The following is a 16,596-nucleotide window of genomic DNA, read 5'->3' as shown; positions in this document are numbered from 1 at the left end:
TGAAACATAACACACATATATAGAAAAAGAGAAATATATGTAAGTGAAACATGAACATATTAAATGAGCACTTAAGTAACATTTAGGAGCCAAATAAAAAATAAGACTGCCAGGCACACAGAAGTACTTTCCACACCACCTCTAGCTGCCCAGCTCACCCGTGTGACACCTGCCAGTCATCATCCACTCCTTCTCCTCTCTAGGTAACCTAGGTCACCACTATCCTAACATTTATGGGAATCATTTTCATTTATTTTATCATCTATGTTTAAATCTCTAAATTATATCATTTGATTTAATTCCTTTAAATAGAGTTTCCATGGTTCATCAAGATGAGACTTAAGTTTAAACTTTTCAGGAATACTTCATGTCTAGTGAGCAATGAAATGAATTGCTAGACACAAAACAGCTTTACAAACACTGGTCATTTTCTTATAATTATAAAAAGAACAATAGAATAAAGATAATTCAGAGCAACATGTTTATTTAAGCACTAGCTAAGCTTTCATTTACAAGCAAATGTTTTCAGGGAAAAATCACTTAAGACAATATTTTCAAGTGTTACATCATCTACACAAAAATTAAACTTGCAGAATTTACAAATTAATATTCTGAGCAGACAGATAAATTATACATCCTTTTGCAAAATCCCATCTACAGCATTTAAAAATTCACACAGGCACAATACAACATCATGTATTTTTACAATCTACCTATTTGCATAGCTTTTCCCACCATAAATGATAATAGTTCTCATCAATAGCTACTAAGGTATGCCAACATAGTGTATTTAAAATATATTTAGCAGCATATAAAAATTAGATAAAAGGGGAAAGGAAATACTACTATTAAATAAAAAAGAAAGTAAAAGGTGATAATAGAAACAACTCCATAGGAAAATAGATCAAAATATCTTTCTGTTAGCACATCAAAAGTGTATACCATTACAGAATGTATGCACAGCACTAATAAAACAATTTAACTGTGTCTTAGTCCTGAGCATAGAATAACTGCAAAACTTTGGTCAATACAAGTGAATGCAAACATTTAACACAAATTATTAAACAATCTTTGTTAGTAGATTAAGGTCAATTTCACTTTATGGGAAATCATCAATAATATTTTCCTTGTGTTTTTTTCAATTACATTAAATGAGCATTGAAATTTGGGAACCCTCTATAGACTGATATGAATATCTGACAAGCGGACCACAGTTTGACTAACATTTCCAGTATGTTAAAGAATGTAAATCGTCTGAACAGGCTATATGAATGAGTGAGCAGGGAGGTGCATTGTATTCTGTGAGTGTTTTACGACTGTCACAAAAGCAGACATCTTGTAATTCAAATAATTTGAAGGTTGTCTTTTTATAGCTAGGCAAAAATCTAGCCACAATAAAAGTGCGAATCAAGCCATATATCAATTGTAGAATACATACATATTGGTAGATAGTAAAATTAAGCACACAGGATAGTACACATTTTTCAAGAATATCATTAATATTTAGTAAATGGATTCAGATATATTTTCCAGTTAATTCCATTCATAAGTTTATGTCTAATAAATGCAGGACACTTCCATAAAGAACATATGGGATATTATCACAGTATTCAGTTTATGACTTATCTTCATTCATGTTTAATTACTGGCAAAATCTTCCCCCATATCTCCTGTGTCAGAGATCTGACCATCTTGCAAATTGCGAGCCTTCCAAATTCTCACAGTTCGGTCACTACAAAACAATAAATGGACATGATGAACAGAAACAGAAAGGTAAAGACATAGCTGTTAGACTTACTTATAATGGAAACATTTTCTAGATGGCCTTTGATAAATGCAAATAAAAATATACATTGTCTTAGAAGAGTAGCAAACATATATCCACAATAATGATAATGATAATAGATAATGATGCTAACTCATCTTATCAAGGGCTGACTATATGCCAGGCATGGTCACTATGAGCCTTTACATACATTAACGTCTTTAATTTCCTTTAACTACCACTAGAAATAGATACTACTGCAATATTTTTATTTTATTTTATTTTTGAGAAAAGGTCTTGCTATGTTGCTCAGGCTGGCCTGAATTCCTGAGCTCAAGATATGCTCCTGCTTCAGTCTCCCAAGTAGCTGGGACTGGGATATTCTTTTATTGAGTAAATTGTGGCCCAGATCACAAAATAAGTGGGAGATGTGATCTGAATTCAGGCAGTCTGGCTCCAAAGCCCATCTCTTAACACTAGATCTGAACTCATCATTTTAGAAAACATGTGATATGAAGTAGGGTCAAAAGTCTTCAGGCAAAGACGCCCAGCGTAAGGGCACAGTGAGGTTTCTGATGGGCAGGAGCCAAGAAAAGTTTCCAGGGAGCTGGTGAATCTAGGAACAAGCAGGGAAAGCTACCTTTGGTTGAAATCAGCAAATAGACCCCAGAAAGAGCAAGAGGCTATTGAGAAGTGGACAAATACTCCACCTAGCACAGAATGTGGAAGATTAAAAGTATTTTTCTGATGCCCCATAAGTAGATGTGATTATTATGTCTCAATTGGAAATGAAAAATACAAATTTTTTAAAGAAGAAAAAAATGTGTCTAAGCGTATTTGCTTCTATTAACCCAGCATGTTGACATTGGGGCCAGTCATTTGATAGTTACATTTCTTAACATCTCTCATGGCTTAAAAAGAAAATGTGTCTTTTCCTGATAAACCCAAAATCAAAGGGAAAGTTCCATGGAATTTTATAGCTAAAAGGTACTTCAGAGATTTTGTAACCCATTCCAGGGGAAGGGGGGGTATAGTGATATGCCCAGTATACCAGTAAAAGGCAAAGATTCATAAGAGAACAAAGTTTGCTAGAATTTCATAAGCATCCCACACAATACACATACATTGGTAACAGCAGTAGGACCTGTGTATTTATCTATCCATTCAGCCATTCCACTTATTGATTCACCCATTTGCTCAGCAAATATTTTTTGAGAACCTATGTGCCAGACACGCTGTTCCAGATGCTTGGGATATAGCTTAAAAACAACAATAACAACAACAACAAAAACAGAACTAAAAAAGCCTCTGCCTTTGTAAACCACACATTTTAACAAGAGGAGACTCACAGTAAACCACAATGTATAACAGATAAAATTAGTAATGAGGGCTATAGAAAAAGAAAAGGCAGGGCATGCCAAGGGGGATCCTGTGCACTAGGCTACAAGAGAAAGAACAATGTGAAATAAAGTGGAAAAAGTCAGGATCTCTGGGGGGAAAACATCTAGGCAGAGGGAGGGACAGGGGCATATGCCCCCAGGCAGCAGTGAGACTGGCAGGTTCAAGAACCAACAAAGAGGCTATTGGGGTTGCAGGATAAAGAATAAGTGGGAGGGTAGCAGAAGGCAAGGCAAGGGAGTTAACAGATGTTCAGAGGGCCAGGCCAACTCAAGCGAAATGGAGGATCACTGCAGGCTTCTGAGCAGAGAAGGAACACACTCTGACTCCTAAGCTAAAGGGCAAAACAACAGAACCTTACGAGAGATTGGATTTGGAGTGCAAAAGAACAGAAGGAATGAACAGTTCTGACCTGAGCAAATGAGACAAAGAAGCCACCAGCTGAAAATGCTGTGGGATGAGCACATGTTTGTAGGGAAGATCAGAAGTTCCATTTTGAATGTTAAATTTAAGATGATGGGGCCACCACAATTAGTTATGACAGTAATTTACATCAGGTCAACCTTTCTACCATAAACAAAGAGAAAACTTTACAAAATATATGGAACAAATGTTTTCAGATACTGAGTGTAGCAGCATAGGACTCAGACCCCCCCCCAAAAAAGGGAAACAAGAAGATGAACTTGGATAGCTCTGGCTCCATCTAAGAGCATCTTCCACTCTACAGTACAGGGAGGAGGAACCCAGAGAACCACAGAATCACTGAACTGAAAAAAACAGAAAATAATATCTGGAGAGTCTATAGCAGTCAGAATTCGCAAGACCAAGAAAAGAAGAGGCCAGAGCCGATCAGGGAAAGACCTCTGTAAATAACCTCATAGAAGTCCCCTAACGTCTTTGATAGATGCTAAGTTTCACATGAGTTTAATAAGACTATGAAGCCAGACCAAATACAATTACCAGGGAGCTATAAACTGAACAATTCCCAGAGTTTACACACAGCTATGATATGTTCAGGGTCTGACTAGGGAGATAACACTGAATATCTGAGATATTCAAGAGGAATCAAAATATAAATCTTACTGAATCAACTAGCCATATTGTAAAGCTTCTCTAGATCTTCTTAAAAAAATACTTAAAAATAAATCTCAGAAAGATGGAACTAAGCTACAAACAATTTAGCTGCTTGATAAAGTTCAATACTCTTTAAAGGAATATAATGCAATGGAAATATTTAAAGAGCAACGTTATAATATCCAACATTGAGTGACCTAGTCTGGGCCTAACAAAATGTGAGTGAAACAGGCATGGAGTAGGCTGTACCCAACGGGATTCAAGTTGGAATGGTGAAGTGGAGCCAGACTTGTTTTTCCCTTGTGTCTGGAGGCTCATGTGACCAGCGGAAGGAGGCCGGGAATCTCAGTCTGTGTGTGTGTGTGGGGGGGGGGGGGGCGGGGGTGAATACACTCAGGGACTAAGGCCAGGAAGGCTGCATCTGTAAGCAACAGAGAGTGAAGGATCAGCCTCCTTGGCCCATAAATGGATTTCTTGGGAGGCTCCTGAGAATCAGAACTACATATGAGATCGGTTACTGTCTCGTCCTATAGGCAGGTCAATCTTCCTTCTCCAAAGAAGGCACCACTCAGTAAAGCCCAGGAGGCCTGTTTAGACCTGAGCCCTACCTGTTGGAACTCCCCTCAGAGAACACTACAGAAGCAGTACCCTGGGAATGCACTGAACAGGCCCAAATGGACAAAACAAAAATTGACTGTATGTCCTACCCCAGAAGGGAAGCTGAGTCTTACATCAAACAGCTTTAAACGTAGGCTGATCCAACTGGCAGCTCAGCATGCAACACAAAAACAGCAACGGGTTATCAACAACCTCCCCCTTGCTTTATCAGTGCATAACTCAAGAAGAATTGGAAAGAAAGATGCTGAACAGACAGTGACTACCCAATCTGGTCAACTATTTTGAACACCTCAATGGAGACGTTTCTTTCATTCTTCACTAAAACTTTGGATTTCATTTTTTTTATCATTTTATTTTATTTTACTTTTTAAATTCTTTCTGTATGTGTGAGAGAGAGAGAAAGAGAATGTGTGTGTGCATGTGAATTCTGGCTATGCTGACTGGTTCAGGAACATATATACAAAACATATATACACACTTGTTTCTATCTTCTCTCATAGTTAGCATTTTTTAATACAATTATTTTTTCCTAGCCTTGTCTTTTAAACACTTAGGCTTTTTTGGACTGCATATTTTGTTTTGGTTTTTGTATTATTTTCATTTGCTTATTTCTTTTCTTTATCTTTCTTATCGTCTCCTAATGGCCAAATTCTATTGTTCTCTCTCCATCTCTCCCAATCCCTTGTTTCTTTTATTTTTCCCCTCCTTCCATATAAATAGCACTTGCTACATCTCTTTTGTATTCTCTATTCACTTTTTAAAATTGTATTTTCTAACTTCCTAACCCGTTTCCTTTTTACCATAATTGTACTTTTGCCATCTTTCAGAAGTACTTGGTCTATATAACACTCCTGCCCCCACCATTAATGTTAATACATTCATTATTGTTGTGGATGATATAACTGACACCTACCATTTGCTTTAAAGTCATATCTAGATCATGGTTATTCTTTTAATTGTTGACAACTGCTGAACCCAACATTCCTCTTTACTGATGGCAATTAATGTTGAAGACATCATAGTACAAACTGTGTATTTACTTTAATACTGTGTATTGTTTGTTGTTTGGAATGGTTGTTATTATTGTTTATATTACCCTATGCTATCAGGTTCTGGGAACCTAAAGGGACACTAAAACTTCACAAGTTAGAGATTCTGCTAATGAACTAAACATTTCCTGACATTAATCCAACTTAAAGAAGTGAAGAGAAACAGTCAAAGAGGGAACTCAGGTCCCACCCCTTGACATCTATATATACATCAAAAATAGAGAGAAGTCCCAGAACAAACAAAAACTACCCACAAAAGGATGTGCACAAAAAAAGAGGTAGGGGAACCACCTCAACTGAAGCACAAGTTCAAAACCTCTGAAAACATGAGAAAACAGGCAAACAAATTTCCCCCCAAAATCAAAAATCCCCAACAAAGGATCCCACTGATAGCAAGATGGACAAAACCCCAGAGAAAGATTATTAAAAATTGATTATTAAAATTTTCAATGAACTAAAAGAAGATCTAAGGAGGGAATTAAGAGAGCAATTGCAGGAGATGAAAGACCACTTTAATAAATAAATAGAAATGGTGAAAAGAAACCAAGCAGAACTCTAGAAATGAAAGACACAATCAATAAAATTGAAAACTCAATTTAAGGCATAGCAAACAGACTGAATAGAACTTCAGCCCTTGAACACAGAAATTTAGGCCTTAAAGACAGGCTATATGACCTTACTACACAGAAAGCAATAAAGAAAAAAAATATAGAGAACATGGCCAGAATATGTAAGAACTCTGAGACAACTTTGAAAAACCAAATCTGAGAATCATAGGGATAGAAGAGAACATCAAGATGCAAACTAAAGGCATAAAGAACATTTTCAGTGAGATAATTACAAAAAAGTTTTCTACATCAGAAATGATAAATCTATATATAGGAGACTTTCAAGACCCCAAATATACCTACTCACATAAAAAGTTCACCAAGACATATCATAAACAAAATGCTTAACATAGAAAATAAGAAAAGAATATTAAAAGCCACAAGAGACAAACATCAGGTCACATTTAAAAGGAAACCAATAAGGTTTACTTCTGATTTATCAGCTCAGACCCTATTATCAAAGAGGCCTTGGAATGAGACATTCCAAGCCTTAAAAGAAAATAACTGTCAGCCAAGGTTACTATAACCATCAAAACTCGATTTCAAATTCAAGGTGGAAATAAAAAATTTCTATGACAAGAATAAACCAAAAGAATTCATGAGCACTAAGTCAGCACTAAGAAGACTACTCAATGATAAATGGCACACTGAGGAAATAAAAACAATACCCAAAGGTTCCAAACAAAGTTAAGTAGAAGAATAATTCACTAAATGAGAATCAAGACAGGATAAGATATAGCAAAAAAATCAAAATGGCAGAAAACCACAAACACATATTCATACTAATGCTGAATGTTAATGGTCTCAACTCCCCCAATTAAATACACAGATTAGCAGAATGAATTAAAAAACAAAATCCAGCAACATGCTGTTTATAAGATTCAATTTATAGGGAAAGACATCCACAGACTGAAGTGAAAGGATGGAAAATAATATTCCATACATATGGTCCAAGAAAACAAACAGGAGTAGCTATTTTCATATCTGACAAAATAATAGAAACCACATAAACACATGGAGATTGAATAATACTCTATTAAATGAAGAATGGATAAAATAAGAAATGAGACTAGCAATCAAGAAATTCTTAGAAATAAATGAGAGGAGAGATAAAACATATCAAAATCTTTGGGACAGCATGAAAGCAGTTCTAAGAGGAAAATTTATAGCATGAAATGCATATTTCACAAAATTAGAGAGATTCCCAAATAAATAAGCTTATGCTTCACTTCAAGGCCTTAGAAAAAGAAGAACAAACTAATCTCCAAGCCCATAGAAAGCAGGAAATCATTCAGATCAGAGCCAAAATCAATGAAATTGAGAATAAAAAAATAATACACAACATCAATGCAAAAGAGAGTTGGTTCTTTGAAAAGATAAATGAAAGAAAGAGTGAGAAGACACAAATCTCCACAGATTCTTCTGAAATTCAGAGGATTGATAAAATCTATGATGAGCTGAAACTGTATAAGTGCTGAAGAAAACATAGGTACTGGCACCAACTTCCTTAACAAGACCCAAAAAGCACAAGAAATAAATCAAGTGATTTTATTTTATTAAGTTTATTTGGCATCTCAATAAGTGAGATGCTATCAAACTGAAAACCTTCTCCACAGCAAAGGAAATGATTAAAGTGTGAAGAGAGAGCCTACAGAATGAGAGAACATACTGGGCAGCTATTCCTCCAAAAGGTGATTGATATCCAGAATATACAAAGAACTCAAAAAACTTAACTCATAAAAATCTAATCAATAAATGAGAAAAAAATAAACAGAAACTTCTCAAAAAAAAAAGAAGCACAAATGTCCAACAAATATATGAAAAAAATGTTCAACAATCTCTAGCAATCGGGAAAATGCAAAACAAAACTGCCATGCGAGTTTCTCTCACTCCAGTCAAAATTTCAATGATCAAGAAAACAAACAAAATAAAAAGTTGGGGAGGTTGCTGGGAAAAAGGTACACTTGCAAATTGTTGGTGAGATTACAGACTAGTACAATCACTCTGGAAACCAGTATAGAGATTCCTCAAAAAACTAGGGATGGAGCCTCCATATGACCCAGTTGTCCCACTCCTTGGTATTTTCCCAAAACATCTAACACAGCATACTACAGAGATATGGCCACATCAATGTTTACAGCAATGCAACTCACAATAGCTAAATTATGAAATCAACCTAGATGCCCATCAACAGATGAATGGATTAATAAATTGTAGTATATGCGTGTGCATATATGTATGTGTATGTGTGTGTGTATATATATATATATACACACACACACACACACACAAACACACACACACATGCACACACGTATAATGTGATTCTACTCAGCCATAAAAAAAAATGAAATTATGGCATTTACAAGTAAGTGGATGGAAATGGAGAACCTCATACTAAGTGAAAGTAGCCAAACTCAGAAACTCAACAGATTTTTTTTTCTCATATGTGGAAGCTAGAATAAAACAAAGGAAAGTTGGAGGGATGGATAGGATAACATAAAGAACCAATCAAATATAAATTAGTAGAAAAGCAAAAGGAAGTCTAAGAGTAGAGGAAAGAGAATGGGAAAGGGGAGGGAGGATGGGAAGAAAAGTAGAGGAGGGATCATTAACTGAAACCCATTTCCATGCATGTGTGAGTTTGTCAGAATGAATCCAATTACTATGTATAACTATAAGCTCTCATAAAAAGTAAAAATAAAATAAAACAAGCCTTTTGTGCTGGAGATGCACCTCAGTGGTAGAGCACTTGACTAGCATGCCTGAGGTCCTGGGTTCAATCCCCAAACAACACCACCAAAAAAAAAAGTGGGGGACTTTTGATTTTATTAGCTATATTCTTGAATTTGAAAACGTATAAATACAATTGCATCTGATGTGTCTTGCTTAAACTGAAAAAAAAAAGTTTAGCTCTTGAAAATGAGATCATATAATAAAAGAGAGGTAGGAATATTTATATCATATGTCAGCCCCTAGGATTCAGTCATAACACAATGCTTAGTCTTGTATTGAGTATCCCACAACTTGGAGTATATCATTTTCAGTAAATTATCAAGGATATAAGTTTCCAAGGAAATAGCAAAAGTAGACACTCTTAAGAACATAGCATATTTTACAAACATCAGTGAAGCATCAAAGGTCATCACCTTAGCAAAACAAAATAAATTGGCTTTGATGTTCCTTAAATATGAAAATAAATAGATCCAAATGAAAAGAAAGATTCAATAGAAACAGCCTAACTAATAAGAAATGGCACAGAAATAAAGTAGAGGTTTCAAAATTAAATCAGGGTAGGTATTCATGCATTTGGGATAGACTGAATCAAGGTAATGTTCAAATTAAATTAACATAGCCATGCACAAATGAGATAGGGAGATTTTCTAAGATATATATTCATGAAAAAATACATTATCTTTGAATGAGACCAATATTTTACATTATAATACATGCTTTCCTTTCCAAAGAACTCATATACTGAGTATGTCATTTTTAGGGTCATAACATCTTTTCTCTGTCTCATTCAAACATCTTCTTAAATGTCACTTTCACTGACCACTCTATTTTGTAACCTTCCCCCTGCCTTAGTTTTCACCATTGCACTTCTTACCATCTAACATATTTTGACTTGTTTAATTTTTGTTTTTTATCATTAGGATGGAAACAAGAGTTTGTATGTATTTTGTTCACTGATGTATTCCCAAGAGACTAGAACAGTGCCAGGCACATAGGAGATTCACTGTGAACAAATGAACAAACAAATGAACCCATCAATCCAGTCATCCATAAAAGGGAGGGAGCAGATTGTATTACTATATAGCTTTTTACTTTAAAGAGAGAAAAATCACAGAGAAATTTTTGAAAAATAATTTGTTCTACATATGAAGGATGGCAAATTTGTTGCCTCTTTGAAAATGAAAATCTTTAAGATCACTTGTCTATAAATTTATTTTTAGAAATTAAAATCACCAATAAAATATCTTGCAGCAGACCTGCTATTATAAACAGAGTGTTAGAACTGGACTGACATTACTGTTTTATAACTTAGGAGCCTCAATTCATTGATCTCAGTGTACATCAAAAAATATAAAATAGGTATCTTAAAACAGACATTAGTATGGCTGTAATAAAAGAAGGTTCTCATGTTAGAAATTCATAACTTTTAATATTTATTAAATCTGAACACAAGCAACCAATAAAGAGCAAAAGCACGTGGGATAAACTTACTCAGCTGCAGTAAAAATGTGGGTAGAATTAACACATATGGCATTGATAGGACTATCATGACCCTTCATCTCTCCAGCTGGCACAAAAGTATCCATGTTCCAGAGCTTCAAAATGCCCCCTCTGCAGCCACTGAGCAAAAGTGGGTGGCCTGGCACCACTCCCAGGGCACAGACCCAATCTTTATGAGCATTAGGAACTTGCTGAAAGGAAAAAGAGAAATAAGGAGCTTAAGGGGCCCCTTCCAAACTGACATTTTCATACCAAAATAAGTTATACTTTTATTAATAAAACTCAATATTTACAATGCTAAGTGGTGTGAAAATTATAAAAGTTCATTTTCTAGGTAGTCACTGAGTGATGTAAAGAAATGAATCTGTAATTTGCTCCCAAATTTGCTCACTAATCTCCATAATTATTATCAGTATTGAAGACTTATAATGTTAATAATCTGTTGATTCTAAAAAAAAAAAAAAACTCAGAATGCTTACAGGATTCTTCAAAATCACATGAGCAGTAAGTATCTCTTCTTTCTCCAAATTTATTATGTATCTAATAAAATGAGCTTGAAAACTACAATGTCATATGTAGATTACAAGACCTACTTCATTAAAACCTTGGTTCAAACCTTGGGTGGAGAATGTAGAGGCCTCAAGTTTTTTGCTGAAGATCATATGCAATCTACATATTTCATAATGAATAAATAACACTTACAAAACAAGACTATATAGCCACAGTCTATGCATAAATATATTTATATGTACAATATGAAAATCAGAACCATGAATGCATATCTATAAAAGAAAAGCTTCTAATGCAGTATGTGCGTCTGTTGTCAAGTTTTTCTATTAATATTCACACTACTTATTCTTTTTGTCTTCATCTTCTGGTTGCAAGCAAGAAAGTGCTAGCAACTGTAATGCATACGTATGTGTGTGCGTGAGCATATATATGGCATAAATATGTAAGGAAAAGCCTGAAATTGTAAACAACTTCATCTAATTTCTTCCTCTGTTAGAAAGATGCTTAAATATTTGAATTTAACTGACAACAAACTATCCATTCTGTGGGAAATGAGAGCACCACCACTCCTGGATGCATGAGAATACTCCTACAGTTGAGAAATCATGGATATTACTCTTAACCTTAACTAAACGTGCTACTGTGGAATGTATGTAGAAAAAGCAAAACAAAATGAGAAACTACAACTCCTCTACTCCAGGGATTATTATATTTAACAAATATGATGTATGTAGGGCAATTCCAGATCTTTCAACTCTTACCGGTATCTGATGTCTTATTTAGCAGGTATTAAGTGTTGAGTGATGCCCTTCTACCAATTAGTAACTGTGGTACTTGACAATAAACCATTTTTTAAGAGGGAGTCCTGATTAATGTTATTTTTAAACAATAAAAATCTATATAGAAGCTCTTTGAATTCTTAGAATAGAGTACTGAGGGGTTTTGAAATGCTTACTTCATACCGTGAAAAAGTTCAGCATTACCTGAAGAAGGTCTTTTTGAGCTAAGTCCCATTTCTTGATTCCATTATCTCTGGACCCACTAAATAGATTATCCCCTTGAATGGTTAGCGCTTCTATGCCATCATAATGAGGGGGTTCAAAATTGTGGGTGGGACTCACAGTTCCAAGAGCCCCTTCAGTTACATCAAACATCTATTTTTAAAAGAAAGGCAGAAAGAAAGCAGTTATTCCATTTAAGTTTTAAATAAGTATACGTGCACATTTATAGAAACACATATACATACACAAATCATACATAGTTTGTTATAATATTTTACTAAGTTAAATGAATTAATCTGATATGAATGACTGAGGGTGAACTGAGCCTTATTCACACCAGTTTGGCCTGTATGTCACATGCTTTCAAAAAAAGCCAACCAAATTTTTTCACGTGTAAGTAAACCACTTGAATCAAATGTATGAAATCTGATATGTCAAGAGCTATGTAACGTTTTGAACAACTAATAATAATAAAATAAATAAATAAATATTAAAATTCAAAAAAGTAAAAATTTAAAAAAATGTGTAAGTAAATAAACGACAAGTTCAGTAATTTAAAATACTACATTAAATCCAGTTGAAATTCAAATAAGCCATATGGCTGTTATTTAACCAATATTAGGTGATCTGCAGTCCTGGGGGCCATCTCTAGTTCCCGAAGCTGCTGTTCAAAACCTCTGTGCTTTTCTGAGTTGCCTTTATCTCTTCTAGCAATGGCCGAGGCCTTCCTAAGAAGACTTGCATGATCCAAAACACTCTGGATTCTTCCCTCCGTGCTGTTTCTCTTCATCTTCACACATGCTCTTGCCCTTCCTTCTCCATTAGAGGCTGCCATGTGCTTACTGTCCAAGGCTCACTTCTAGGCTCCGACTGGAACTCCCACCACTGTATCAACGGCCTCTCCTTCATCACTCTTTCCCTCTCTACTGAGCCCATTTCCAATGCACAGAGCTTTGAGCTACTCTCTCCCTTGGCTGTGTCATCAATGAGAATTCTTGGAATGTCTGCTTCTACTTGAATGGCTCCCAAAACAACATCTTAGTCTTTGCTTATCTGGAACTATGACTTGCTTTCTAACGGCCCGTTGGCTGCATAAGGATGTCCTCTGTTGGGATCTCAAACGCAACACTTCTAGATAGAAACTATTTATCTATTCTCATCTTATCTGTTAATTACATAAAATTCTAAAGGCTATAAATGTTCTACATAAAAGATGTTAATAATGAATTTAATTATTCATTGGAAGACTAAGCTAAAAGATCTTTGAAATCTCTCCCAATCTATATCCTATGAAAAATGAAGATATATGATTAAATAATAGTGAAATCAGTGACTGTGAATGAGGAAAAAATAGGAAGAAAAAAGCAAAGCCTAGAAAAAGGAAACAAGAAAATTTGTCAAGAGAAGGGAAGGGGGTCCTATGGGGCTGGGGATACAGTTAGTAGAGTAGTTGCCTCACATGCACAAGGCTCTGGGTTTAATCCCTACCACCACAAAACAAACAAACAAACAAACAAAGAAGGGGTTTCTACACGAATTGGAGTACTTCAAACCTATCATTTAACTGGCAAATAAAGGGGTTGGGAATTTAGCTCAGTGGCAGAGCGTGCACCTGGCATATGCAAGCCCTGAGTTCAGTCCTCGGCCCTGAAAAAAAGAGAAAAAAAATAGGAAAACATACTTCAGCAACACTCTAATACATACTTTGATGTAATGATCCTTAGAGCCAGTGATGATTAGATCTTGTCCACTGGAAATCTGTTCTACAGTAAGGCACATAACAGGGCCTAGGTGTCCTGTTAACTTTCCTGTAGACTGAAACCTTTAAAAAGAAAGAAAAATGATTTTATTTGAAAATATTTCTTAGCATGATGAGGCTAAGCCTCAACATAAATAACCTATATTTTCTCATGAAATTCTTCACTAATTTCCTTCCTTTCCTTCTTTTCTTCAATATGGGGAATTGAACCCAGGGCTTCTCACAAGTACTTTTCCACTAAGCTGCAACCCCAGCCCTTTTTATTTATTTATTTATTTTACTTTGAGACAGGATCTCACTACATTGCCTAGCCCACCTCAAATTTTTTGATCCTTTTGCCTCAGCCTGCCAAGTAACTGGGATTCCAAGTAAGTACCACCACGCCTGGCCAAATAAATTTTCTTTTTGGTTTTAGTTCCATCTAAATGAAACTCTGTTCAAATCAGAAAGAAAAAAAAAAAGCCAAACTAGAATATTCTATGATAGAAGTGGGAGAGTCCTATGCTAGCTATTTGAGAGTTGATTAATGTCATTTAGATAGTAAATAAAAAAGCAGAAAAATTTTGAAAGTTTGCTTAAGGTTGATTTGAACTCCCTCTAGGTAAATTTTAATCTGTTAAAAATCTGAACAGGTTATAGACATATAATTAATATTTTTAGGTACAATTTATATTTGAATAAAATAATACCAGCAATATAATCATGAAGCCAGAAAAATTAGGAGAAAGTGAAATATTTTATTACATACATATACACATTTTCACATATACACACATATATGCATACACATTATATATACATACATATATGTACATACAGACAGACATATATTGCTGAGGGCCATTACCAAGTAGGAATGACGCATCGAAATTTCCTTGCCAAGCGTACCCCATGCTGCTTAGAGGACATTTGATGGGACATTGCATGCATGCTTTAATGAGGTGACCTTGCTCAAGGACCTAGGCAGATCCGGGTTTAGAGCTGATCAGGTTTGAGGAAGTAACCGGCTCCTTGAGTTTAAGGCGTTGCCAGTTTAAGATAATGGGTTTTAGGGAAGTTAGAGTTGAAGATTATTGCTGGGATTAGGGTGTTCCTGCTGCTTGTTCCCGTTGAGTTCTCGTGAGATTGAAATGGGATTTGGAGAGAGCCTCGTGGAGTAGGTGGTTGGGGCGGGAGGCAGCAGAACGCGTTTGCCCCTGGACCTGTGTGGAGGTGGTGTGAGAGCTGGAATAAAGAATTGCTGTTTGAACCTACAAAGCTGTGAGTGCCTCGTGATTCTGGTGCCAAGCCGAGACATTGGCCTTGGCATTTTGGTGGCCCGTACGGTTCTATTTTATTTTTTGAGCTCATACAAACCTAGGTTAATATTTTTCTGATCAGTTTTGTTTTTTGACTATGTTTTATTTTTTGACTGTGGAGTTTTTAAACATTGCAATGGAGATTTTACCTAGGTAAAGCTACAAGGCCGTTATTATTGTCTTATATGTTGTATGTTATGTGTGCCCTGTTTTGTGTTGCATGTCAGTATGTGTGTATGTTCATATTTTTATATGAGGAGCGCTCATGAAAAAATGGATCCGAATTTTTTTTTATTCACGTGATTTAAGTGGTTTAATCTAATTAGGTAAACAGCTGTTAATGATTGTTTTCAAAGGTGGTTAATAGATCTGTTTGCTTACTATTGTTTTTAAAGGTGATTAACAGATCTGTTTGTTTACTTTCACTTTTCCTTTTCATTATATTTAATAATTCTGTTCAGGATAATGTCTCTTTAACATCATTGCCAGAATTCCCATCTCCATCCCAGTGCCGGTGAAGACTAAGAAAACCAAACTACAGCTTCTATGATAGCTACCACAGTAAACTGATGCATCAATGAATATAACTCAACAAGTAATGCTCAATCAAGGACTTGATTTACTTTGGGAGGAAATGGACATATTGATAGACTCTTCCACTTTGAACTGCCTGCAGAACTTGCCTGGACTATATATCAGTTGCATGCATTGTGAACTATCGTCTGGTGCAGCGAATTGTGGTACTGCTGGCATATTTTTGCTGATGGTGTCACCAGTGATGCAATTTCCTTGCCAGCGCATCCCATGTTAATTGTGGTAATGCTGACATCTTTGCTGATGGTGTCACCAGTGATGCAATTTTTCCAAAGGAGCCGTCAATTGGCTTGGTGTCGTGGCATTTCTGTATCTTCCTCCCTTCTACTAGTGATGGTCTAAAATTTGGGGGCCAACAGAGGTGAGGCAAGAACCTCACCCCCCCACTGGCACCAAGGTTAAATTTGGGGGCCAACAGAGGTGAGGCAAGAACCTCACCCCCCCACTGGTGCTTAGGCCTATCCACAAGCATGGCTGAATGCTGGACCGGTAGTCAGCGACGGGTTGATCTGATTGCAGTGGATTCAACCTAAGACAGGGGACTGACGCCTAGAGGTCAGTTCATCCGATGACGGGTAAGAACCATATGTTGAATTGGACAACCTACCAGGCACGGTCCTAAGCCACATTGCTTGTTGTTTAATTAATCAGAAGGGGGGAGATGCTGAGGGCCATTACCAAGTAGG

The 16,596-nt window shown here is 35.9% G+C and overlaps 1 protein-coding gene across 15 annotated transcripts in view; it reads right to left on the bottom strand.

Moving 5' to 3' along the window:
- Nucleotides 1–467: 467 nt before the first annotated feature.
- Nucleotides 468–16,596, bottom strand: part of Kif21a (kinesin family member 21A) — a 145,335-nt gene continuing 129,206 nt past the window's right edge. For all 15 annotated transcript variants that reach the window (XM_005334026.4, XM_078014899.1, XM_040280810.2 and 12 more), the window contains 4 exons: nt 13,964–14,081; nt 12,242–12,412; nt 10,740–10,939; nt 468–1,732 (listed from right to left, as the gene is read on the bottom strand). In XM_005334026.4, coding sequence (XP_005334083.1) covers nt 1,639–1,732; nt 10,740–10,939; nt 12,242–12,412; nt 13,964–14,081 — 583 coding nt within the window. In that variant the 3' untranslated portion in view covers nt 468–1,638. The remainder of the gene's footprint in view (nt 1,733–10,739; nt 10,940–12,241; nt 12,413–13,963; nt 14,082–16,596) is intronic.

This window comes from Ictidomys tridecemlineatus, chromosome 6, assembly GCF_052094955.1.
Source record: "Ictidomys tridecemlineatus isolate mIctTri1 chromosome 6, mIctTri1.hap1, whole genome shotgun sequence".
Taxonomy (NCBI): Eukaryota; Metazoa; Chordata; class Mammalia; order Rodentia; family Sciuridae; genus Ictidomys; species Ictidomys tridecemlineatus.
Note: the sequence above shows the minus strand (reverse complement) of the source record. Positions and strands in the feature narration are given on the sequence as shown.